Source organism: Centroberyx affinis, unplaced genomic scaffold, assembly GCF_046629955.1.
Source record: "Centroberyx affinis isolate AG114_WGS23_722 - 3 ecotype Tasmania unplaced genomic scaffold, CSIRO-AGI_Caff_v1 ptg004429l_1, whole genome shotgun sequence".
In the NCBI taxonomy this organism is placed as follows: domain Eukaryota; kingdom Metazoa; phylum Chordata; class Actinopteri; order Beryciformes; family Berycidae; genus Centroberyx; species Centroberyx affinis.
The window spans coordinates 62,429-87,036 of record NW_027282105.1 but is presented as its reverse complement, the minus strand read 5'-3'; the positions used below and the strand labels follow the sequence as shown (position 1 = coordinate 87,036).

Below are 24,608 nucleotides of genomic sequence, written 5' to 3'. Positions count from 1 at the left end.
GTACTATTGATTACGACAAAAGCATGCAATGACGGGACATTATGGCAATAACGAGAGGGTACCTTCACTGTGATTATGGTACTGCATCTACCTTGAAAAATTAATAATATCTCTCAGCCATGAAGACCGTTCTGAAGACAGGACAAGGACAAAAAGACAGAGGGAGTTTTAGAACATTTATTATCCAATTCAAATATATTCCAGTTTACTTAAGAGCAAGACATTCTTGTCAAAAAGAAATAAAACCTTTATGTAAAAAATGTTTCCCTAACATTCAATGTCTGATCATTTTATTAAATGACAATGTTTTAGAAAAAACAAAATCTAATTTTAAAATGCATGACACATTTTTTGAATTAAAAGAAAAAAATGTGCAGAGACAAATCAGATATGCTGTATAAGAATTAATGAATTCTTGCTTGTGCTGTAGCTGAACAATTCATTTAACATTACATGCTGGTTATGCTGGTTGTACTATGAAAACAATACATTTGCTCGTATAGTAGAAAAATAGGAAAAAAAAATATTCTCTATTTTTTTGTAACTTAAAATGTTTTTTGTAGCTGCTGTTTTGTGTACTCTGGTAGCTACTGTATAGGCTGGCTATCAATAAGTTTAGTGTGCAAGCTAAAGCAAATTGCAGGAAGAGTTTTGAAAACTGACACCTATTAGAAAATGTTGGATCACACAAAATCCAAACAAATGATCTTAACTTTCTAAAGGCAGAAAGTATGGTTGACAAAATTAAACAGACTGGAATCTCTCTATATTGTAGAGACACTAAATGATGAACTTGGGGTCATGACATTTTTATACAGTAGATATATTGTGTTTTGGAAATGGGGTCTTTATTTTCTATACTAAACTTGAGTCCAGGCTCTGCTTCAATCACTTTTATCTGTCAATTCAGAATATTATATACCTTATTGGTTTGACCTTATTTAATCCCTCTTTAACCAGGCAATCCAAAAACCACCAAGTTTTATAAAAATTCTCGTATAACCAGACAGGTCACTTAAAGACAAAGTCTCATTTACAGTGAGCACCTGGTCAATAAATTGTATTTCATATGTGCCTGGCTAGTCTTGCCTGGGAGAATGTTCAGGAACTGTGACGGCATGAATGCAAATCATTAAACTACGTTAAAAAATGGTTCTAGCAGAAAAATCAGAACTTGTGCTAACCGTCTGGATACTGACATTATGTCATTATGTTGTTATGTCAAAGGTATTACTAAAAACCCTTGCCTGGATTGAAGGTGAACTGCAACCAAAATCCTGATTGGATTACCTAACCTTTAAAACTGTCCAATCAGATAGCAATCTGCCACTAAATAAAAACACAGGTCCATCCCCAAACTAGCTCTCTATGAGGTAGGGCAGGTTGACAATCTCCTGTAGTTTCCTTGTTGCTTCAAGTTGAATGGATACCATGACATTTTGAATTCTTAATAATGATAACAAGAAGACAAAAAAGAACAAAGCACTTTTGTCAATTAAGTTACCAAGTGCTGTGAAGAAAAATACTTTGTTTTTCTCCCCCAAGCCTGACATTGGTACTTCCGTAGTTCATTGGTCATGTCAGTTAACTAAAATACCAATGCAGAAACATTTTCCACCACACTGTGGCAAGTGTCTGTTGAAAAATATAAAAAAAAATAAAATTCAAAATGACAAGGTACCACATTGATACTAATTATAGCTTTAAAAGTATTCAGATCATAAAATATCCTCAGATTTACCATGGCTAAAAAACAGAAAAAATAATATTATTAACCCTATTTCTAGCAAGTAAAATAAGAATTCAATTTAAATGAATTGAAATTGCGACATCCAACATATTCCATCAACATTCATGCAAAAAAAAAAAAAAATGTTTTACATCAAGTCAAGTCAGTTTCAACTCTATTTGAGCATGTCCTTCAACACTTTAGTTCTTAGATTAGGAGGACTAGTTGTTATAGCCCAGAGGCTGCCTGGTGTTAGATGTCTGTGATGGAGTGAAGAAGACAAATTGACAAAGGGAAAAATTCAGCTACATTTGGTGAACAAAACAAATGTGTTTTGCACAGGTTACTATGTAATTCAAGCACCTTAGGATAACTGTGAGGTTGCAATATATTTTGTTTCCTCCTTCACTGGGACTGAACTAGGTTGGCTAGGTTTTTTTTTTTTTTTTTAATTTTATTGCAGGTATGGTAAACATCAGGCGGGTGCCAAAAATCAGTGGTTCTCAACTAGAGGGTTGGGACCCACCCAGGAGTCACAAGATAGAATGTCAAAAGCTCTGCATTTCTGATATGAATCTGATGTGATACATGCCTTTTCCTTGTAGAATAATGAGTTAAATGCAGCCTACAGACTTCATCCAATAAGTAAGTGAAGTGAGTTGGGCTGAGTTGCTACGGTGCAGAGGAGATATGCGTGTTTGTGTGTGTGTTTAGGAGGAGGAAGTGGTGCATAGGTAGTATGGGTGAGAATTGGCCTCGCTGATTTCAATGGCATAACTATCCAAATAGAGGGTTCTGGATAGGCTGTATCTATAGATAAGAAGGTGTGAAGGGTCTTCAGTACTTGCTGCTGGTGTCTTTAGTAAGGCGGCTGACATAGGCTTCATAGATAGTGTCCAGGAATGAGCTGTCAGTCTGAAACACAGGAGCATGGATCATCACACATCATGTAAATGATACAATTAGCAACTGAAGAGTTTTACTTGCCCATCTAAATTTTGGTTATAGTCATCTGTGTTGTTAAAACGTGTGACGTGAAGATGGAAAATAATGTTTTGGAACTATGTTAACCAATTGCAACTGACAATACGTGTATTTAGCTCTGATGTTTACAACCATTCCAAATGTAAAGAAAACAGAAGGCCTCAAAATACATGTGAAACTCATGTTTAGTCTTCAGTCCAATACTGCAATCATGACTGGGACAGTAGGTAATATCCATTCTAACCTGAATCATGTGCAGCAGTGTGGCTTGGAGCTGGCTTCTGGACAGAACCCTGAGCTCTTCCTGTAGTGGGGGTCTGGACATGGTGGGGGGGACAGGGCAGCTGTTCTGGGGGCCCACTGACGCCCCACCAGAGGACATGGCCAGAGAGAACACACTGGGAGAGAGGAGCAGGTTGGGGGCCACAGTGGCTGGTATACGCTGGGGGGAAATGACCTGGAGAGGGAGGGACAGTCAGTGCTATTGAGTCTATGGCAAGACACACAGTTGTTCACAGTGGGTACAAAATAATTAGCAACATCGTCTTTATATCAGCCATTCCTTCACACTATGGTATTTTCATGTCACTATTCCACAACATATAGTGTGATTTTCAAGATTCCAATATTTGTCATCTGCCATGCTCCTGTTTTATATTTTTTTGTTAAATAGTTGATCTGGTTGTCGAGGGTCTTGCTAGCTACAACCATCATTTGGGTATTATGCCATGTGTCTCAGTATGTACTGTAAATCTCTGTAAGTGGTCAATAGCTGGGTTCCATCAAAGTATTTTTATGTGAATTCTGATGTGCAAAATTAGAAACACTGAGTGGAAAGAGCAAATATCTATAACATTTCTCCCAATATCACATACAACTTTTATTTCATTTTCACTTGTGAAGAAATGTTTTTCTCAAAAAAATATTGTAATAAATATTGATATATACGCATTTATTGAATAAATAATTACAGTACAGAGACTTCCCACTTTTCTCATGGATGCGTTATCTGTGTAGCTGCATTTATTAGGAAACTTATTTATTTGCTTGTGTGACTCTGAGTGACATTCACATTTCTAGGTGAGATCCCGACAGATCCAGCAATATAAATACTAACACGAATAAGAAACAAGTAAAAGAAAATAGTTAACAGTCAACCCAGTGTTTACCTGAAACTGCAGTGCAGCATTATGGGCTGTAGTGGCTGTGGACTGGTTTGGGCCAAAAGCCGAGCCCGGGCCTTGAGTCGGGGCTGCGCCTGGAAATCGAGGGGCCAGTCCTGGACAGAGTCGGGGGGGATCATGGGAAGCCAGGCTCTGCTCCTGCTGGACCAGCTGGAGCTTTTGAAGGAGCTCATGAGGCGACACCACACCTGGCATCTGGGAGGACAGACCTGACAGGAGACAAGAGTGATCGGTTAATTGGCTATATTTAAATTGTTTAGACAAACAGGCATATTCGAGGAGACATTTTAGAGTTTAGATAGAGAAACAGATTGACGGATAGATATATAGATACCTCTGAAAAGACTCAATGATTGGTTGATTGACTTTATTTCGATAGACTAGACAGATTTGACAAATATTGGATAGATTAATAGATAGCCAAAGACAGGCATGCAGAGTGTCAAACTGTCAAAGTGAACAGATCAGCACAATTGGGGAAAAAAGACAATATTTAAGTACACAATAAGAAAAAATAATTAGGGAAAAAATAAGCAAAATCTGAATCTCTGTTGGAAATGAATGAGAGCTGTGTATCTATTCTCATAGTTGACTGTAATTTGTGCAAAAGCTGACTAGAGTTTGTGTGACACGAGACAGAAACCACTGAGCAATGCTTTATCATCTTCACTGTGTTCCAGTTAACTGGAGACATACCTTGTAAAGGTTGTAGACCTTGGCCACTGGTCACCTGAGATGGCATCAAACCTGGCACCTGCTGGGCCACAGGGCCTGCTACAGCGGGGGAAATATCATTCGAAAAATGTTGATGATTGAAATGTCATCATAGCTTTCTCATTAATTACATCCTTATTTATTTACTATATATGTCTATTATTGATGGAACAGCATATGTGGTACACCTGGTCAGTCAGTTTCAAGGAAAGAACTGGTGGTCCTAAGATTTATTGATACCATATTGCTGCTGTCATGTGAAAACCTCATATATGTACAGTACATTTTTTTAAGTATAAACTGAAAGATGTCCCACCTGTTCCCTGTGCAGCCGATGCCGATTGGCTGTTGTGCTGGGGCTCGGGGTGGGGCTTAGATGTGCTGAAAAACAGCGGTTGGCCGTGCTGGTGGTGGGGGTGTGAATAAGCCACAGAATCCACCAATAAAGGCTGGGCGGGCTGGAGAGAGGAGGGAAGTGGGGCCTGCTGCAGGGGAGGGGGGTTGGAGCAACAAGGAGCAGTGGAAGAAGAGGAGGGAGGAAGAGGTGGCTGGGTCTGGAAAAGTCTCTGGATTGGGTCAGCTTGAAATTGTTGCTGTTGATGGTGATGTTGCCGATACTGCTGTTGAAGGAGATGGTGGTGCTGTTGGTGAAGATGGTGGTGAAGATGGTGGTGGTGGTGCTCCAGGGGCACCCCATTCTCACACAGCCTGTTCTCGGGGGACTCGGATACGGTCTGAAGCACCCCACCAACCCCCCTCTGTCCCTGGATGAGCTTCTGGATGGCTGGGCAGTGCTGGGGCTGGTTCTGCTGGTGCTGGTGGGTGGTAGTGGGACTCGCTGGCACGCCTGCAACAACACACAATCCTGACCCCGGAAGCCCGATTCCTAGAGCTCCAAGAACGGGTCCCCTGACACCCACGGTACCCCCTGTCCCTGCCTCAAATGTTTGACCCCCAAATACAGCTCTGACCCCAGCGTCTGAACCCCCAGTGAGGGGGCCCTTCCCTCCCTTGGGGCTCGCACTTCCCCCAAGCCCCGCTGGGTCATCGTACGTCAGCGTGCGGGCTACACCTGGGCGAGCAACGCTTCTTGTGTTGCTGTTGGTAACTGCTGACCCCGTCCCAGAGGCGGCCAAAGGGGAGATGGGTTCAGGTTTGGAGGTGTGGTGATGTTGATGTTGAGAGCCAAACAGAGTGGCTAGAGAGAGGGACCTGGGCTCACCACCTTCACTGTCCTGGATGAGGGGAGAGAGAGAGTGGGAGGCATGGGGAGAGAGAGAGAGAGAGGGAAGAGGTCAGGTCAAGCCAAGACACATTTATTTATAAGGCATTTTTAACAGGCTAACTGCAATGGTCTTTACAGAGAAAGAGACGGCAACAAAAAAAAGATAATTTTGTGGGGGGGTTTGTGTGCGCGGATCTGAGTGTGTGTGCGTGCATGTGCAGATGTGTGAGTGGATATGAGAAGGAATAAAGTGAAGGAAGAGAATGAAAGAACACAAAGAAAGAAAGAAAAGTAGTCCAGTCAATATAAGATATTGCAGTAACTGAGTGCAGCAAGTGCTGACACGTTTCATGGAAGATTCAAGGTGTTTAATTGATTTTTTTTAGATAGAGGAAAAAGATACATAACTGAAATTGGATGTGTATGCGTGTATTACCTGAGTGTTAGGTTTAACAGGTATGGGTTTGATCAGGTTTGGGTTTCCATATAGAACACTACTGCCACCAATCTCCTTTGGCTCTGAACTAGACTTCCCCACCTGAGAAAGAGACAGGGAGATACAGCGAGAGAGAGGATGACAGGTAGAATGCGAGGCATGGAGAATGAGAGATGGAGAGAAATAAAGCAGGTCAAAGTGAAAGGCAAGAGGGAAGGATGTAGGGAGCAGGAAGAAAGTACAGGAGGGTAAGAGATGGAGAAAGAGATGTAGGACAGACCCAGGAAGGCAAGACATGCAGGTGTGATAGAGGAGAGACAAATGGATGGATAGAGAAAGGGATGGGAAGACAATGTGAGTGAAAATAGAATCAACTTTCCACAAGGAGGGAGACTGTTTTTCCGACATGATCTGGTGCCTCCTACTGGTCAGCAAGAGGACCGACGTACAGAAATTTCCCTTGGGGGGCTGGGGCTACCTAAATTGGGACCAAATTTCTCACACTACAAGATTCTTTTTGGCCATCCAAAATGTTCTACAGTTCTTTAATATTCTATTTGTTGTGTTTTTACCTAAAAGGTGCCTCCTTGTTATATTACTAAATATGGAGAGTTATCCCAAAATGGGAAGAAGTGACCTATTCGTATAAAAGTATCCACTGATGTGAAACCAAAACTCACTATAGAAAGGTCTCAAAACCTGTACATTTTAAGAATGGGATCTTCTGTGTTATTGAACAATTGAGTCATGAATTTCAGGTAACACATTTGTCTCAAAATGTATATATAGCATATCATATTAAATGTCTGACTGCATTTTTTGACCCATGGCTCACCAACACCTATGTTGATAGTGAACTGTGGAATTCATATCACAATGATCGGACAGAAAAGTCAATAATATGATTAGATGAGAGTCAATACTATGAAGAACAAAACAATATGACATTTTTGTCAGTATCAACCTTGCAACTCTGGTATTTGCCTTAGCCTGCAGGGTCTTCAGGGAGTCCCTACCTTGTCATACTCGCTGCGTGCTTTGGTCAGCATCTGGAGGATGTCTACTGCCTTCCCTTCACCACCTCCTCCACCTCCTCCTCCTCCTCCTCCTCTTCCGCCTCCTCCTCCTCCACCACCACCTCCTCCTCCTCCTCCTCCTCCTCCTCCTCCACCTCCTACTCCGCCTCCTACTCCTCTTCCTCCTGGGGACAGCCATCCACCCTGGGACTGAGCCAGGGCCTGCTCCTGCTGGGTCAGACTACACACACATACACAGGCTAAATAAATCAGTAGACTGACCTCTTTCCGAAGTGTGTGATTTGTGGTAACTGTAGTCACTGACAGTCAGATTCAGTTTTATAGCAAGGTAAGCAAAGTAAGAGAAACTTGTTCTCTCACCATGGGAGCCAAGCTGATTAAAACATACTAGTGCTCTTGTCATTTGTTGACCCAAAGTTAAATGTGGTCTGTAAACCCGCAGTACAGACTATTAAAATACACCAGTATTTAGCCTCTATCGTGTGAGGTACTAGGGCACGAAACAAACTTTCTCAGCCACGTTGGCTGATGAATCCCATAATTCACCAGTCACTATTTTGCTAGGCAAATCTGATTTTAGAGTATTTATTTTCTTAAAGTGCTATATAAATAAAGTTTACCATTATTGTTTTTGTACTCACATCTTCATCCTCTGGGCAATGCGCTGACAGTCCTCCTTATCGTAGAACCAGATCCCATGGATAACCACTGGGGAGAGAGAGAGAGAGGGAAAGAGAAACTGTTACTTATAAACCTTTTGTACAAGTGTCATTTTAACAGTGAAATAGAAGGCAGGGATGTAGGGATTGGTGGAGCAGGTGAAAGACAGACAGAGACACAAAAGTGTCTTGGGGCAGTGGCAGTTATAGCTACACCTTAATACCATGCTGGTAAATTCTGGCTGTGGCTGGTCGGTTAGTCTACTATACCAGCTACTTTGGTCGATAACAAACCATCATCTGGTGGTCCTATTCTATTCTAAAACTTAAGTTGGCTGGTAAATAGTGAAGTGCCTGATGTACCAGCTGTACCAGCCACAGAGGCTGGCAGACAACAAAATTAGTTTCCTGCCCTGCCAAACACTTACAATCCATTGAATGCACAAACACCCAGTAGGTATAATTCTACTGCTATGACATCAGTGTAAGCTCGACAGACATGTAAACTGTCTATTATTAGCCCTGCTAGGACTAAACCCAGGGTTTAAAATGAGTCATTTCCCAGCCAAGCCAGTGGGAAAAGAAGCCAGCAGAACCATTAACCAGTGAAACATGGGCCCCAGGAGTCTCCTGAAGGACATAAACATGGTCAGTCAGTCAGAGAGCAAAGAGGCAACACTAACACACATTTGTCAATGATTACGCAGCAATATGTACACTGCATCACATTACATAGTGACTCATTGCAGTATATTCATTTGCACTGATTCCTGACAGCATGTTCAATAAGCTAGTGCTGTTACGTAACTAATGGAATTAGTCAGTGAGCAGAGATTCTGATAAAATTGCCCAGCAACAAAATTTAGTTAGTGGAGGCCTAAGAAATTTCAAAATTCCCAGTGTCTGAACTTTTTTAGATACAGTTTATAGCGGTGTCTGTGTTAGCTGACAAAGTATGACCCCCTGTCTCAAACAAGACAGCGAGACATCCCCTCGCACCTCCACACACACACACTTCCTGAAATGGACCCCAAGAAAAGATAAGACTAATCCCAAAAAAGACGAGATAAAGAGATGAGAGGGTAAAAGAGGACAAACACTTTAAAGCGGGTTAGGCGAGAGAATGAATGACAGTATAAAGAGGAATGTTAAACTGACTGTACAGTATCCTTACAGAGAGTGAAACAGAGCGCAAAGTAGGGCTACCACTAATCCCACCAAACACACACACTCCCACGCAGACAGTCAGTCATGTAGGCACACACACAAACATGCATGCATGCACAAAAATACACACACATGACTTGGCTACAACTGGGGTCAGACAGGCTACTGAGAGAGAGGGGGTAGCACACACACATGCACGCACACATACACGCACGCACACACACACACACACACACACACACAGTTCAGTTGAGCCTGGGAAAATCAGCCCAGTACCAAATAAGTAACTGTAGTGAGACACTGTGTCTAGTGGAGCCAGAGCCACTTAGTGCTCACTGGGGATGAGACTCTTTGACAGAGACAGACAGAAAAAAATTGAGAGAATGAGAAAAAAAGAATGAGAGAGATAAAATAGAAAGTGAGGTGTGTTAGAGAAGGGATTATCAACAACTCCATCGGAGGAGTTCTTCAGCTGGCTGAAAACACAGAGACAGAAAGAGAGAGACAGTTTGTGTTGTATAATTGCTTTGGCAAAGTAAGAAAAATTCTACCATGTCAATAATGCTCTTTGAATTGAATTGAATTTAGAGAAAGACAGAGAGAGTAAGACAGAGCCAGCCAGCTGGAAGAGAACCTGTAACCTTTCAGCTACAGGACAGTCTCTCCTAACACTCCAAAAAAAGAGGAAAGAGAGAAAGACAGAAGAAAACGAAGAGAGAGCTGGAAAAGGTTGAGGCGTGTTTGACAGAAAGGATTATCTTCTAGTACTGAGAGGTCTTCAGCTGTCTCCACCTGCAGCACCTCAACAGGTCTCAACTCCAAGAAGATAAACAACCCTCAGAGAGAGAGAGAGAGAGAGAGAACTACGGCCAGCACCAACGAAAAAGTGGCCGTGGCAGCAAGGTTAAGCTTTCAGTGCGTATGTGAGAGAGACAGAGAGAGAGACAGAGAGAGAGGGGGCTACAGTCAACGGCATTGGAGATTTGTCTGTGACAGCGCGGTTGAGCTCTTCACAGCGTGTGACAGAGAGAGAGAGAGAGAAACAGCAGTAGAGGGACATCTATAGTGGGGACACCCCTGAGGGAATTGGACTGGCAACCACAGCACAATACCACACGGACAGGCAACTTCAACAAGAGGACAGCTAAAGTCTGGGATCTCTACTTGGAAGAGTGAAGACTTTACTGAGAAATGTAAATTCTGGGCATGATGGCATCCCTTTTCAATATGAAAAAGGCTTATTGGAACCTACAACCGTAACCGATGTAGTGAGGTCTTTCAGTGGATCCAGGACTTAAACTATTCTATTCAAACTCTCTGTGACAAGGACAACTTAGCCAAACAGTGAGCACCCGCGTACACGTGCTGTCTGCTGTAGACCTACAGTAACTCTCTGGCGGGACTCTACTGGGACTTGGATGTTCAAAGCAGACATTTTTGGTTTTAGCAGGATTTTTTTCTAGACATTTTTTTAGTCTGAGATGGCTATGCTTTAAAGAGCATTAGGCATGTTTTTATCATAAAACCTGTCATTCTCTGCTGTAACTACTCCATTGGGACTTGGCTGGTCTATGTAGACATTTTTAGTTGTAGTTGAGTTATACATTTTTGTTAGGCTTGCGTAGCAACACTGTCTATTCAAGGAGGTTTAGATGTGCTATTACAATACAGCCACTCTTTGTTGGCTGTAACCCAGACTACTCTATTGGGACTTGGCTGGCCAAAGCATACTTTTTATGTTTTGTTTAGTTTTACTATAGTTAGAAATCTAGACATTTGTTAGTCTGAAGCAGCACTGTCAGTACAAGGAGGATTAGGTGTGCTTTTACTATATGAGCAGTTTTGAAGAGAAGAGCACTCTGCATCAGTCATGAGGAACAGCATTGCTATTTTTTTTGCCTGTATTTATCCAGTTTGCTGAAGGTTTGCTGGGCATCTGTGCTCTTTTTCAGCAACACCAGCCTGCTTCACATTCATACAGTTACATGCATTCAGACTTTGAATTAATGTTTGTCCCGAAGAGCCATCACTGCCTTCATTCATAAGGAAATCAAAGTGAGTTCAGCGACTTTCAAGGAGCTGTGGATATTGAGATTCTTGGCTGCTGAAGCTATTATCCAAGAAGACATAACCACAACTGCTGTCACAGCTTTATGCCTACCACCTAAGGCCTAATTGAAGGTACTTTTGAATTCCGCAGAAGTATCAAGGAACAGTGTTTACTGAGATCCTTGACTACTGAAGCCCAGTTCAAAGGAGGTATTACCACAACTGCTGTCACAGCTGTATGTCCACCACCTAAGACCCAACTAAAGGGACTTTAGACCAGTACGATATAAAACAGCGGTGCACCATTAGTACACTGCTGACTACTACAGAAGATATATCTACCAAAAGAAGAAGAAAGAAGAAATTATCACAACACCTTGGGCTATTGAACCCTATACCAAAGGAGGAATTATTGTAGCTGTACAGCTGCACTTGAAAGCATAATCTACACAAATTGGAGTTCTATAAAAGCACTAAGAGGCAATTACTAGTGGACTGTGATTAGTGTGACATTGGTGAAGCCATGCTGGGAGGCCTGTTCCGAAGGAAACCTAAACATGAGAGACTGGAAGAGGAACCTGAGGTCAGATTTAAAGGCCTGCTGGTGTCAGAGAAAGACCTGGGATATACATATGTACGGCCTGGAGGTAAGACTGTTCATACAACTGATATACAACAAACTATAGGCAGGTAAAGTGGAAGGCTAGTATAGTTGGCTACATTCGGTAGTGAAGCTAGCACGGCTCTCCATCAATGTTGCATCCAAGGGCTTATTATGAGTAGACAATGTAATAAATCTCAATTTAAAACTTCAGTGCTCTGCTTCATTAACCGTCAAAGCAGGAAGGTCATTTTTGAAATGTTTATAAAAAAAATGCATCATAATCTAGAACAGCAGTCTACAAGAATTAAATCAGACATGACATTGACATCAGATCTCTACTGCTACATAGTATAATCCATAATCTGCATGAGTAAGGTAGTGACAGAGAGAGACAGACCTACAATATACAGTACATGTTTATGGCCTGCAGGTAAGCCTGACATTGAATAAACATCAAACAGGGCAGGAAACTAACTTTTTGTTTACTGGCAACAGTGGGTACTGCATCCCATGTAACAACCATGTTGACTATTTTACCAGCCAAGTACATTTTTAGATTCAAATAAGACCTTCAAATGGTGATTGGTTATCTGTCAAAGTGGCTGGTGGAACAGACAACTTAACCAGCCACAGCCAAAAAGCATGGCTCTGACACAGCCAGGGTTAGGGGTCCCATTCCCTGTGTTAATAGGTAGATGAAAAACACTGCCAGGGTTAGGGGTTTGATATTGGTTTGAGGGTTTTTACCACTGGGTTATGGTGAGGGTTAATGTAAAAATCTGTTCCTCGGTACGGGGATATTTACCAGAAGAAGAATGACATGCTCAGGCTTAATTTCACTTCCCTGGAACTTGTCCTGTTCTCTGGTATCTACAGTCCCCAGGGTGTATTTTTAGCCTGGAGTGCCACTTTGTGCCAACTACCATTCCAGGCAGTTCCTGCAGCACTGAGGGCTGCATGTTTGTCTAATGATAAGATTCCACGACCCCTCCGCACAGAGGTCAGGCTACAGAGGGACTGGCAGGACTACCAACAGCCTGGGGCCTGGGTTTCTAAGTCTTAGAGATCAGATGTTAGTCAGTGAAAAAGGACTTTTCTGAGTCAAGTGGTGTTCCATTGATGTTCCAGTGATGTTACTCATAGAGTTCTCTGGGAATGATACCACCCACCCCCTTCCTGTAAATGCTCTATGCATGTCAGCGTACTCAACCTGCACTTTGGGGTGTAACATTTTGATTGACATTTCTCAGTGTTTGCGGTTCCGTTTCTCAAGTGCTGTTAGTTCAACCTTATCACAGATTACCATGCTAGAAAATTCATATAAGGTCCATTGATCCCAGTAAATTACAGCAACTATGGTTTGATTACAATCATACTTCATCACTGCTTCTTTGGTTGTTTTATTACCCCTTCCTCAAACACTGTGTAATCAGTTACTGCCATCGAGCATTAGGCTAAAAAACGTGATGTACGCTCCCACTCTTCACCTCACATAACTCCTACCCATATTGCCTTTTTATGAGAGGATATGGTCATCAGCTGAGCTAGGATTACCGTTTTATGTGTTTTTAAACTTCTTTCCTTCCCAGAACTCAAGTGAGTTATTTATTCATTTACAATTTATGCTCCATCAGAGGCTAAATGTGTCTCTGACCACATCCCGAGGCCAGTAGGATCACTGTCTATCTTCAATGTGTCTTGAGTGCATTTAGACCTGGATTAAAAGATGTAAAGGCGTCAGTGTTGCAAATATATGGCATATGTCTTATTTCACTAAGCCTTTATAATGATATTGTTGTATAACTGTCAGTAAGACATGCAGTAATACAGAGAGAGGATCAAAGCAGCCATAAGGAATGCACTGGTATCTAAACACAGCATTCCACCTGCCTCTTACTGAGCCTGATGGAGAGAGTGAGACAGAGAGAGAGAGAGAGAGACAGAGAGAGAATGTATGTCTGTGTGTGTCAGCAGTGTGTGCGTGTGTGTGTGTGTGTTTACGTTATCAGTGACTGTTGTGGTGTATCTAATCTCTGCTGGCTGGCTGTGTAGTGCTGTCAGACTCTTGTCCCACAGACACACTCTATTCTGTGTGTGTGTGTGTGTGTGTGTGTGTGAGACAGATGCAGGTCCCAGAGAGAGAGACAGGCAGATAGGTTTGGAGACACTAGAATACCTCTGCTCCTTATATGGAACTACTGGCCTCCACTAAAGTGAACCTCATGCTACGTGCTTTCCTCACTCTCTGTAAAACTGTCTGTCTCTCTCTGCCTGTCTAACTGCCTCTCTATGGCTATGGTTACACTTGTCATTTCAATGTGACTTTTATCATCCGATCACCCATTAAATGATAGCCACAATGTGTATATAGGCAATGTAAAGAGATGAAGAGTTGGAAAAAGTAATGCAGACACAGATTTATATCTACATGTTTGCCTCGCGGTCCTTCTCACCATTTACCTGTCTGTATGCACACAAGAACAGTATGCTAGAGACTCTATGCTTTCTCTTGTATGACTTCTCTGCCTGTGTTTCTATCCACCTCTCTCCTGGTCAGACTATCTTTTTCCATCTCTCTCTTCCTGTTTGTCTTACTCTCTGTCTCTCTATCTTCTGGTCTGTCTCTTCATCTCTGACTACTTGTACAGAACAGTATGGGCCTAACTGTTCCATATTTTACGTGGGGTTTCTCTCTCCCACAGCCGGACACTAAAACACACTCTATGCTCTATGTGTATGTCTATCTGTCTAGCTAGTCCTAGTATTTATCCGTCTATGTCTGAACTGCAGCGAGATCACAGCTCCTTACTCACACAGAAACCTTTAAGTCTGGCTCTGACACCCAGCACACAACCAAGCTTTTATCAGAGTTTGTACTTTTTTCTATTTTGAAGTTCCATACTTTTACCAGACTTTAATTTCCTCAATGAATTTCAAGATTTTTCTCTGTATTCAATATAATCTATACTGATAGTGGCTGGGCAATATAAGTGTCAAGTAGGACATATCACTCTGTAGCTGAAGATTATTATTCACAGAGCTGAATGTCACAGCAGGTGAAATGACAGTGGGTCTAAAACTACATAAAATGTGTCTGTGCATCAGGACTGAACAGCTGTTGTTTTTTTCCCCATACTTAATGAGACCTTTTTTGCAATGCACAACATTTTAAGAGCAGGAAATAATTTAATTAATAGTCCAGAATTATCCAGACTTTCCATATATGGAAATCTGGCCCAAATCAAAATTTGGGCCAGATTTAACCCAACTCAGACATGTTGCTCAACATTAGAAGATCAAGATGACTATAGTATGTCATCATAAATTTTCTTAGTGTTTTTTAGCAGTGCTTTGAATCTGAAATGTTTATTTTTTTATATGATACATAACAGTTACAGAGACAGAAAAGAACAAAACAATCCATACAAGGATACAAGAAAAGCAAAATAAAATAAAGGAACCTGAAATGTTAGTAGTAGGTTCTTGTTATAGGTAATTCACACTCTCTCTTTCTTTGCCTTTCTCTTCTTTTTTCTCCCTCCTTTGTCGACCAGGAATTTATGTTGTGTGCTGGTTCAGGCTTGCTGAACAGAACTGAACATTTTTAAATAATAAATATTAAGAACAAAATGAAGCAGATAAAGGATTTTAGGCTTAAATCCTCAAAAGGCAGAGATTCAGAGATTAGTAGTGGTGGTACCTGTGTGTGTGTGTGTGTGTGTGTGTGTGTGTGTGTGTGTGTGTGTGTGTGTGTGTGTGTTGGTCTTCTGTTGTGTGCTGTGGGACAGCAGGTGTGTGTGTATGTGTGTGTGTGTGTGTGTGTGTGTGTGTGTGTGTGTGTGCGTGTGTGTGAGAGAGAGAGAGAGTGAGTCTACTTACACCGTGCATTGCGGTATAGCAGGAAGGGGTCCTGGAGTTGGAAGTCCAGGTCTTTGGTGATTGGCTCTGTCAGATTCTCCATGTTGAGTCTGTTCATGATGGTGAAACCATGTCTGGGAGACGCCAGTCTGAAATATACAGAAGACACAGCACAGACATACATGTGAAGAGTTTCATTCAAGAATGATTCATGCACAACTTGAAACAAGAGGCACTTGAGCTGCCTAATGTCCCACCGTAATCACCATGATACATTAAACATAACCTATTACGCTGATGAGGTCATTCTATGTTGACATGTGTGGCATTAATATGAACTCTGCATCTTAAAGCAAAGGAGTTACAGTGGTTTCATGTAAATCAGTGTTTCCTCATGAATATGCAAATGATTTTTGAGCAGTGAAAAATTTAATATGCATTTGAATGTCAACTTTTATACTGATTCACACTGCAGCAACAAGTCATACTCATGAGATGTATGCTTGCTGATAAACATGCAAGAACTTGGAGTTTGACACAACATTCCCTTCCATGCAAGGCCACAACAGCATAGCATGTTAGCATGTAAACATTGTAAACATTCAGTCAAGCTGTTGTTCGGATGTGACAATGTCAAAGAAAACTGTTTTATTGAACTTTTCACTAAGCTTATATACTTGTATTTCATTCAAATTATTTAACACAGTATCATTTACCATTAAAGGTCACTTGTTCACAGTGTAGTTAGGTATGGAAACCTTTAATCAGAATGCAAGATATAAAACTCAATGCCACAGCCAAACATTACCTTGTGTAGACAAACAGAGTACCTTCCACCTCTGTCTTCTCCTGAAAATACAAAAAAAATAAGCAAACAGATGTAAGAAAGCAAGCGAAAAACATGTAATTGTTGGTCAATTTAATCTTTTAGGATTAATCTGTGTCATTTCTGCTGTACAGGATACAGTAGAGAAAGGAAGGAAGAGAAGATGGAGATGAAGGAAGGATTTCTAGTTTCTTTTAATCTAACTTGGACAATCTGTCATTTTTGCATTTGCAAAAAAATAACCCACAAGAGGGGATGACATGGAACAAAGGTTCGAAGTGGGATTTAAACCCATAATATTATGAATACATGCTATGCACCTAAACTTGCAGAGCCTCATCAATCGTTTCTATCTCAAGCTGACCAAACAGCAGATCAGCATTTACATGATTGATAAATATTTGAGCATTTGTATTGAATGAGCCTAGTTTTATTTATAGTTAATGTTGAAATCAAAAGTGTAATGACATATGGGGGCACAGAAGTTGAATGGGTGTGTGTGGTGGGTATTCCCGTTCAAGTCTACGTTCTGCAGAAGAAAACTGAATCATGTGTTCAAATGAGGAGCAAACTACTGTAGATTGCCACTGTGGAAAATCATGACTGAACAATTGTCTGTAAATATGTGTAAAATTTTGCAACTTAAAGTCCCAACAGAGTACATTTTACTTTACATCCATGCTAATTCTATGCACAACATTACATTTATATTCCAGTTATTTGTCTGTCATACAGCGGACATAGACCAAACCAGGGGGTCCCAAACTTTTTAATATCAAGGACCCCAAGGAGATATGCATTAGACCATGGACCCCCATTTAATTAGATTGCGTCCCAAGGAATCCAAGCTGAAAAGATTTTCGTGATATGACTTGGTACAGAATGATATTTCTGTCTGTGGGTGCGGAGATAACAGTGAGGAGGGTGAAAATATGATCCGAACAGTTATCTCTCATTGTAGTAACTTAAGGGAATTTAATAATAGTGAAATGAAACCATTCCTCTTTTACTGGAAACTTTTCAGAACTTTCCCAAGGTCACTATAGGCCCTGAACAGCACAGCTAGCAGAGTTACTGCCAGATAAGGTAAACCAGTGTCAGTGAGAAAGCGCGCCTATGCCACAGAATGACGAAGCTAAGCTAGCTAGTAGCGTAGCAACCGACATTCTTAACTAACGTGCAAACTTACCCACTCGTTTGCCCTGTTGTTAAAAGTATACAGGGCGACTTGGCTGGCCACATCCACAATGTTATTGATGTAGGGGTCTTGTCGCTGCAAAGCGGCCAGACTTATGTCCAGTCCTTTAGCGGTGAGACAGGTGCTGCTACCTGCAGAAGTCGCTGTCATTGTTCCCAATGGAGAAGTTAGCTCGCTAGCTAGCTTCAGCTGCTAACGACTTACGAAAAATACGTGATCACCAATCGAACAGTGGGGGAAAACAGCCGATTAAATCAGTCACTGCACAACGAGTAGTTCTGCGAAATCAGACGAGTAAAATAAAAGAAATCGCGAGTTAACTAGCTGGAACTGTCATCGGCGACTTTGGCAACGGCCATGTTTAGTCAGTCAGATTGTAAACAACCAGACATGACTAGTTGCGCCCGCAGTCGTGGAGATTTCAGTCGTACCAATCGACTTTGAAAAATAGATAGCTCTCTCACGACCATGGAAGAGCACAAAAGCCATACTGTCAACTACAGGGATTTTCAGTACTAACGTTAATTTAATTTGTCAGTCTGTGTTTATCGTCAGGTCTAACCGGTTACTCTTTAATTTGCACGATCCATGCATGGATACTCACATCAAGTTTCATTGTCATTGAGTTGTCTATTTCATCTTCTGTTTTACAGATGCGATCACATTTTCCATTAGCATAATTTCTACACTGTTATGTAGCCTATGCAGCCAAAACATATTGTAACTTATTTTGTCCATTTAGAGCTAAAGAATTGCAGGAAAGCTATCCTATATGATTCTATTTGTAACGGACTTGAAGACACAATACCCAACACTTCTAAGTCTGTGTGCCTTTATCAAGATCTCCCTGTCTCTGATCCAGCTGATGGAGGCTTCTGTTTTGACCCCTATTATTTCCTTCTTTGTGTTGTCCTAATCACATCCCTGAAAGTTGACTGCCGCTAATCTACCCAGACACCACAGAAAAATGCTTATGTATAATATCTACATGAACACTGATGCTGATAGACTTCCAGTCCACAGTTGCATTCCACATCAAAGGCCCTAGGGGGCAGTAAAGCGACAGATAAGGCACAACCATCCCTGCTCTATCCATTTATTTGTTGGAGTTGATAAAGGGCTGAGAGCCAAATTAATAAAATACATGTGTGCTTCTGTCAGTGTCCCCAAGAGTTTTGCCTTAATGGGGAAGAAGAGCCTCTGAAACAGCATTTAGATCATGTGACACAAACTCTCCAGTGAAACAAATACAAATCCACTTCAGTTCAGCGGCAGTGGCAGGGGAATCACTGCGTCTACACTTAAGACACAAGTTCCCTCTGAACACAACTCAGTCCCAACATTCAGACTGTATTTCTCTCTCTCTCTCTCTCTCTCTCTCTCTCTCTCTCTCTCTCTCTCTCTCTCTCTCTCAATTCAGTTCAATTCAATTCAAGGTGCTTTATTGGGATGACAGCTCACAAACAAACAATATTGCCAAAGCATGTAACAAGAGATTAATCATCAATTCAATTATTAAATAACAAAAAAGTAACAGAAAAATAATTCCATCCCCTCCCATGTATTATTGTGTGTGTGTGCGCACGCGTGCGTGTGTGTGTGTTGCTGTGCCTCCACTGTCTACTGACTCATTGTTTCTGTGTTTATGTCACTTGTGTTTCTGAGGGAGGAAACATAAACCAGCAAAATATCACCTTAGCCAATTAAAAAACAGAACTTTTCACATACATTCATATATTATTCTTCACATTTCTCATTCAACTGTGTGTCCCTCTTCCCTTACAGTGTGAGTACCTAGCTCCCCCCCCCCTTTCTCCCTCTCTCTCTCTCTCTCTCTCTGTTTCTGTTTCTCTCTGGGGATTTTCCCAACATCCTAGCTATAAAAAATGATCAGAATGTTTGTGTTTGTACTGACCGACCGCAGGTTGTTTTCCAGCTGTTTGGCAATGGGCAATAAAGAAGAGGACACACATGCAACTGGAGCAGCTAATTTTGAGAAGAGTGCAAAGTTAGCAACTATGAAGTTACCCAATTCTTGGTGAGTCTAAATTCCCTGTTGGTTCATGGGTTTGAACTGGCGATCTTGTGGTCACAAGTTCACTTTCAACCTCAGGGATGCTGCAGTCCCTGTTTGTTTATACAGCTGGCATGTAAAGAACCTCATTACCCTTATTCCCAGCATATTCAGATACAGTAACTCAACAACTAAATTCCCATTCAAATTCTTTCTTCTGATTGCATCTGATTTCATTCAGACATTTAGAGAGTTGTGTTGTCATATGTGTCAAACCCCACCCTGGTACAGAAGAAGAACAAAACAAATGCAAAGAATTGTTTGCCTATTTGATGCTGGACAAGTGCGTACTCAGGTGCTAGAGGGGATTGTTTTGTTTTTGTTTAGGCTTTTGTGTGTGTGTGTCTGTTATTAAAGTTATCACCCTCTGTAAATTGATTTTAGAGGAACTGTGAGGCAGAATAGAGATACGCACAAGTTCACAGATTGAGAAATGAAGCATACACTTTACTATTAAGAACATTAACACTCAGGGTCAGGATGGTAATGGATACAGGAGCAGCGGAGCAGGACTTACAGCTCTGTAACTCCTTCAAATCCTTGTGGCAGTCAGGCTGTACGTGGCAAAAGGCCAGCCTTCTAATAATCAATTATAATGTCCTGCTCTATTGCTGACAATAACAATCTACCCAACATCATCAGTGCAGGTGAGGGTATATAGTATGTCTATATATGGAGAATAGCCACCTCTTCCTCTGGGTGTATGTGAACCTACTTCTGGGCATTTAGAACAGCCTACGTGACTAACAACCAATCAATCAACTAGATTAACAACCACTGATAAAAACAGAATGGGGAAATAGCATACCCACCTGTTTATCAGTATATCACCTCTCCTCAGCAGTATATCCACCTTTTCTTCTCTGAGCAATTAGAGTATATCCGCCTGTCACTGGTTTCAGATCTACAACAGCCGATGTGTATCCATCAAAGTGTCCTTTAGCAACACTCTGAACCTCCTCAGTGTAAACGGCTCTGGATGAGAGCGTCAGCTAAATGCTTTAAATGTAAATGTGCCTTTGCTCCACCGCTGTCCACCTCTTCACCAGTTAAATATGAACGAAGCTCGCCAAGGTCAGGCGGTGATGTCTATCTCTCTGCCGACATGAATTTATCTGTTTTGTGATGGAGTATGGGTCTGTTTGTCTCTGGACTGGTGTGTCTGTCATTTTGTCAGGGTGGCAGTTGAGTGTGTGTGTTTCAGGGTGTATGTGTCTATTTGTCAGGGTGGTATCTATCTATTTGTCAGGTGGCGTGTGTTTGTCAATGATGAGGCTAATGAGTTATCCATCAGCAGGTCAATAGTGTCAATAGTCATTCAGTCAAGATGGAGCACTTGACCCTGATTGGTGGGGATAGACCAGGAGACGCTGGTGATTGGTCCGTAGGCAGGAAGGGTAATGGGATATAGCCAGTGGGCAGCTTGTTGAAATTTAACAAGGGGAAATACGCACAGTTGTGTCCGTTTTATGGCGAAATTAAGGGGGTTGGACGCTGTAATTTGTGTTGGTACACTGCAAAAAATGTCCATCTTCACAAACCAGTTAGTGCTTCTCTTGTTCCTAATGCAGCAAAATAAAAATCTTAAAAGTGTCATATCCTGAAACAATTTGAGTGATTATTATTTTACTGCACTGACATGATTGTGCTAGTTTCAAGAAAATGTACCTGTTTCATGACAGTATGACAAGAAAAATGCACCTTGTCAGAAGAAACTCATTTAAAACAGTTTCACTGCTTTCAAATGTATAAACAAGTCATGTTATCCGGTGACAAGTGAAGTTTCTGGAAACCTTAAAAATCGCGTGCTAAGCTTATTATATGCAGTGTGTGTGCATAATAGCCAACAGAAGATTGTGTAACCAGTGAGAAGCAAAGGAAATCTATAATTTACATAGGGGGTGCATTGCATAATTTCAGCCATCCTGCTAAAGCCCTCAGGCCAACAATGGGAAGAGCCACAATGAATGGGTGATAGATGGGAAGCCTACAGGGTTCAGTCTGCGTCCAGGAGGAGACGTTACAGTCCTCATTTGGGTCCTCATCTGAAAAACGGCTTGAGAACACTGGTTTATGTTTATTTGAACCTTTTTCACTTGGGGAAAGTTGACCTGGCACACGTTTTCAGCAATATTCTATATACTCATACTCGTGCTATTAGAAATATTCACACCCCAGTGTGACCACAGTCTTTTATTCTTCATTGCCCCCTGCCTTTTTTGTCCTAGGTCCCTTTTCAGATTGAAACACCAAGATGAAGAGTTTCTAAAGAGGCATCAGTTACACTGATCACTTGAAGAGCTATAAGCTAAAAAGGGGAAGATAACCAGTCAGATATGTAGGCTATTCATACCTGGTACACTTGCCTTACCTTTCCTCAAGAGCTTACATTAGTCAGTTGTGAGCGTTTAAGGCCAAGTGAATGTTTTGATCCTCTCCATGAAATCATAAGACACTTGCTTCCTCCCGTTAATCCAATGTGTGCTGATAAAATGTCTGTAGCTCCTTCAGATAAAAACACTGCCAAAATTGGGAGAAATGCCAGACTGCATTGTGAAGCAACTATTAGGGCTGGCCTTTAAACCTAGGCCTACATGTTTCACTCATCTCCTTTTCACACAGTATGATTACTTTTCTGAATATCAGCCATATTTTCAGAAAAGCATACCAAACCATCAGCAAAGTGATTCTCAAAATACCCTGTCACTTTCAGCAGCTTAGTGCAGATTCCCTCTGAATTCTTCAGGGCAAAAAGAGTTGAGCATTGACTTTTACTGATAAAATAGTGCAACTTGTAGATGAAGGTGGAAATTTCAAGAATGAATGCCAGCACTACATATTTTGTAAAAACCAAGTGACATAATTCAGAAATCTCAATACTGTTTCAGTGCTTGCTGATCTTGTATAGAAATATATTTTTTCTTAGCTGCTGTAAAACAGAAATGGAGATGGAAATGATCTCGCTAAACAAAGACACTACTTTGGTAGAGTCCTATATTTGATACTTCAAATTTGTTGAATTTCATATTGCATTTCATTTTATACTTGTACTCTTTTTCGGATTAGATATTTATCCCAGGGAGAGATGAGGAATGCAAGTATATTGTTCTATCGCCATTGAAAGGGTATATGACATGCCACTGTATAAAACTCACCAGAATTGAGTTTTTAAAAGCAGATTTTCAAAAGTTTCTTCCCCGACTGGATTGGAGCCCATAATGTTGCAGTTGCATGGAAGGCACCTGAGCCAACTGAGCTACCAGAACAGCTAAGAAATTGCACTTTTAGAGAACCTCGCTCCTGGCCAATGAAAAACTATGACAGAGAGTAACTATTTTGTTCTGATTCAGACCAATTCACAAACAATTGGTGAGAAAACGTTATCCCTGTTTAAAGAGAGATTTTTCTCTCTTCTCTTGAACATTTTTTATTGCACTTACCTCTGTAGGACTTCATGTATAGTCAAATGCTAGAGACCCATAAACACTATTCACTTACTTCTATTTTGAAAACCTCTAAAATTAATAATTCTAAGACAAACAAAAAGTAGACCCAGGGAATATTTTATGCTCTGTTCAGGGTCCTATTTTTTCAAGAAATAACTGTATATAATGGACATTGTAAGCTGAGTGAAAATGTTCTATCAAAGTAGACTTTGGCTTTAATACTTCAGCATGTGTCTTTTTTGGAAATTGACGTATTTGTTATTTGTTAGTATTTGTATCCAACACTGTCCCTACCTACTGAATCACCTGCCAGATGACCTGTGAAAATACATGTCATCTAAATAACCAAGTTGCATGACCACAGTCAGCTTAGAGAGAGTGTTACCAGAGTGTTCTCTTTTTTTATGTTTGCCTTAAACCAAGACACCTGATTTTGAAAGTACTGAAGTAGGGCAAAGCAGTGTTTCATGGTAGTTTTTCAAAGGAGGTCTCCCTTGCAACGGGACTAACCTGGATAAATAGAGGTCACATTTATCTGTCCCGCTTGATTCATCATCACATTTCAGATACTTCAATGCTTAAAATCTAAGAGACTGTAATGGGGCAAAGCAGTGCTCTACAATGACTGACTTTTCACAGAGGAGCTTCACTGTTATTGATCTCTCCCCATTCATGTTAACACTTTAGAAGTACATCATTTTACATGGTGCTGCATTAGGTCTAAATATCTCCCGTTGTGAAGATTTTATCTCCCTCTGTCAGGAGGGGATTCCCCTTTGGCTGACTAGCAGATTGTTGGTTTCCCACACGGGCGACCAGGGTTTGAGTCCAGTCTGTTACGTGTGTGTGTGTGTGTGTGTGTGTGTGTGTTTGTCCGTATAGTGGTTCCCAGAGACAAACTGAGCTTTGGAGTCGCACACACACATAGAGAGGGGTCGGGAACTACAAATACGGAGTAGTCGCAAATAGAATTGATATTCCATGTGCGGGCTGAACTGGGCGGGAAATTTGTGTGTGTATGTGTGTTATGTATGCTCTCCCCTGGGTGCAAGTGTCTGTTCCCACGACCTGCCCTCACATGCCAATCCCTCTCCATCCGTTCTTCCTTCTCCCAATCCTTCTCTCCGTCAATCCTTCCATCCACCAGCCAGTGTAATCAAACAGAGGCTGATTTGGCGAGCGAGCAAGAGAGAGAGAGAGACTCACACTTCTATTATGTCACACACCATTGTCCATCTGTCTCACTTTCACTACAGGGCTCATCAGTCATTTGTGTGACTGTCAATAGATCTATTAACATTCTTTGATATAGGCCTTCGACCGCTGAAATGTCATGTTTTCTGACAATAATGCACTAGTTATACTATGTGCAAGGCAAATTCTGGGAAGTAAACATTTCCATTCATTCATCAGAATAG

The 24,608-nt window shown here is 41.3% G+C and overlaps 1 protein-coding gene across 1 annotated transcript; it reads right to left on the bottom strand.

Annotated features, from left to right (window-relative positions):
• Positions 1-270: 270 nt before the first annotated feature.
• dcp1b (decapping mRNA 1B) lies at positions 271-18,020 on the bottom strand. Its single transcript, XM_071543970.1, has 12 exons — positions 17,662-18,020; positions 16,455-16,495; positions 15,668-15,795; positions 7,951-8,017; positions 7,444-7,529; positions 7,289-7,353; positions 6,273-6,374; positions 4,928-5,846; positions 4,594-4,671; positions 3,883-4,106; positions 2,958-3,170; positions 271-2,644 (listed from the first exon to the last, which is right to left on the bottom strand). Exons 1-12 carry the CDS (start codon positions 17,818-17,820, stop codon positions 2,567-2,569), a joined length of 2,160 nt encoding a protein of 719 aa, XP_071400071.1. The 5' UTR covers positions 17,821-18,020; the 3' UTR covers positions 271-2,566.
• Positions 18,021-24,608: the final 6,588 nt, after the last annotated feature.

What these genes read in the sequence shown, in the direction of transcription:
- dcp1b (XM_071543970.1), bottom strand. Translation starts at nt 17,820, where the DNA reads ATGACAGCGACTTCTGCAGGTAGCAGCACCTGTCTCACCGCTAAAGGA. An exon ending in ATTGCCCAGAGGATGAAGAT is followed by an intron (nt 7,530 to 7,950) that starts GTGAGTACAAAA and finishes ATGTGTGTGTAG; the next exon opens with TCTGACCCAGCAGGAGCAGG. An exon ending in ATCGGCTGCACAGGGAACAG is followed by an intron (nt 4,672 to 4,927) that starts GTGGGACATCTT and finishes CCCCCGCTGTAG; the next exon opens with CAGGCCCTGTGGCCCAGCAG.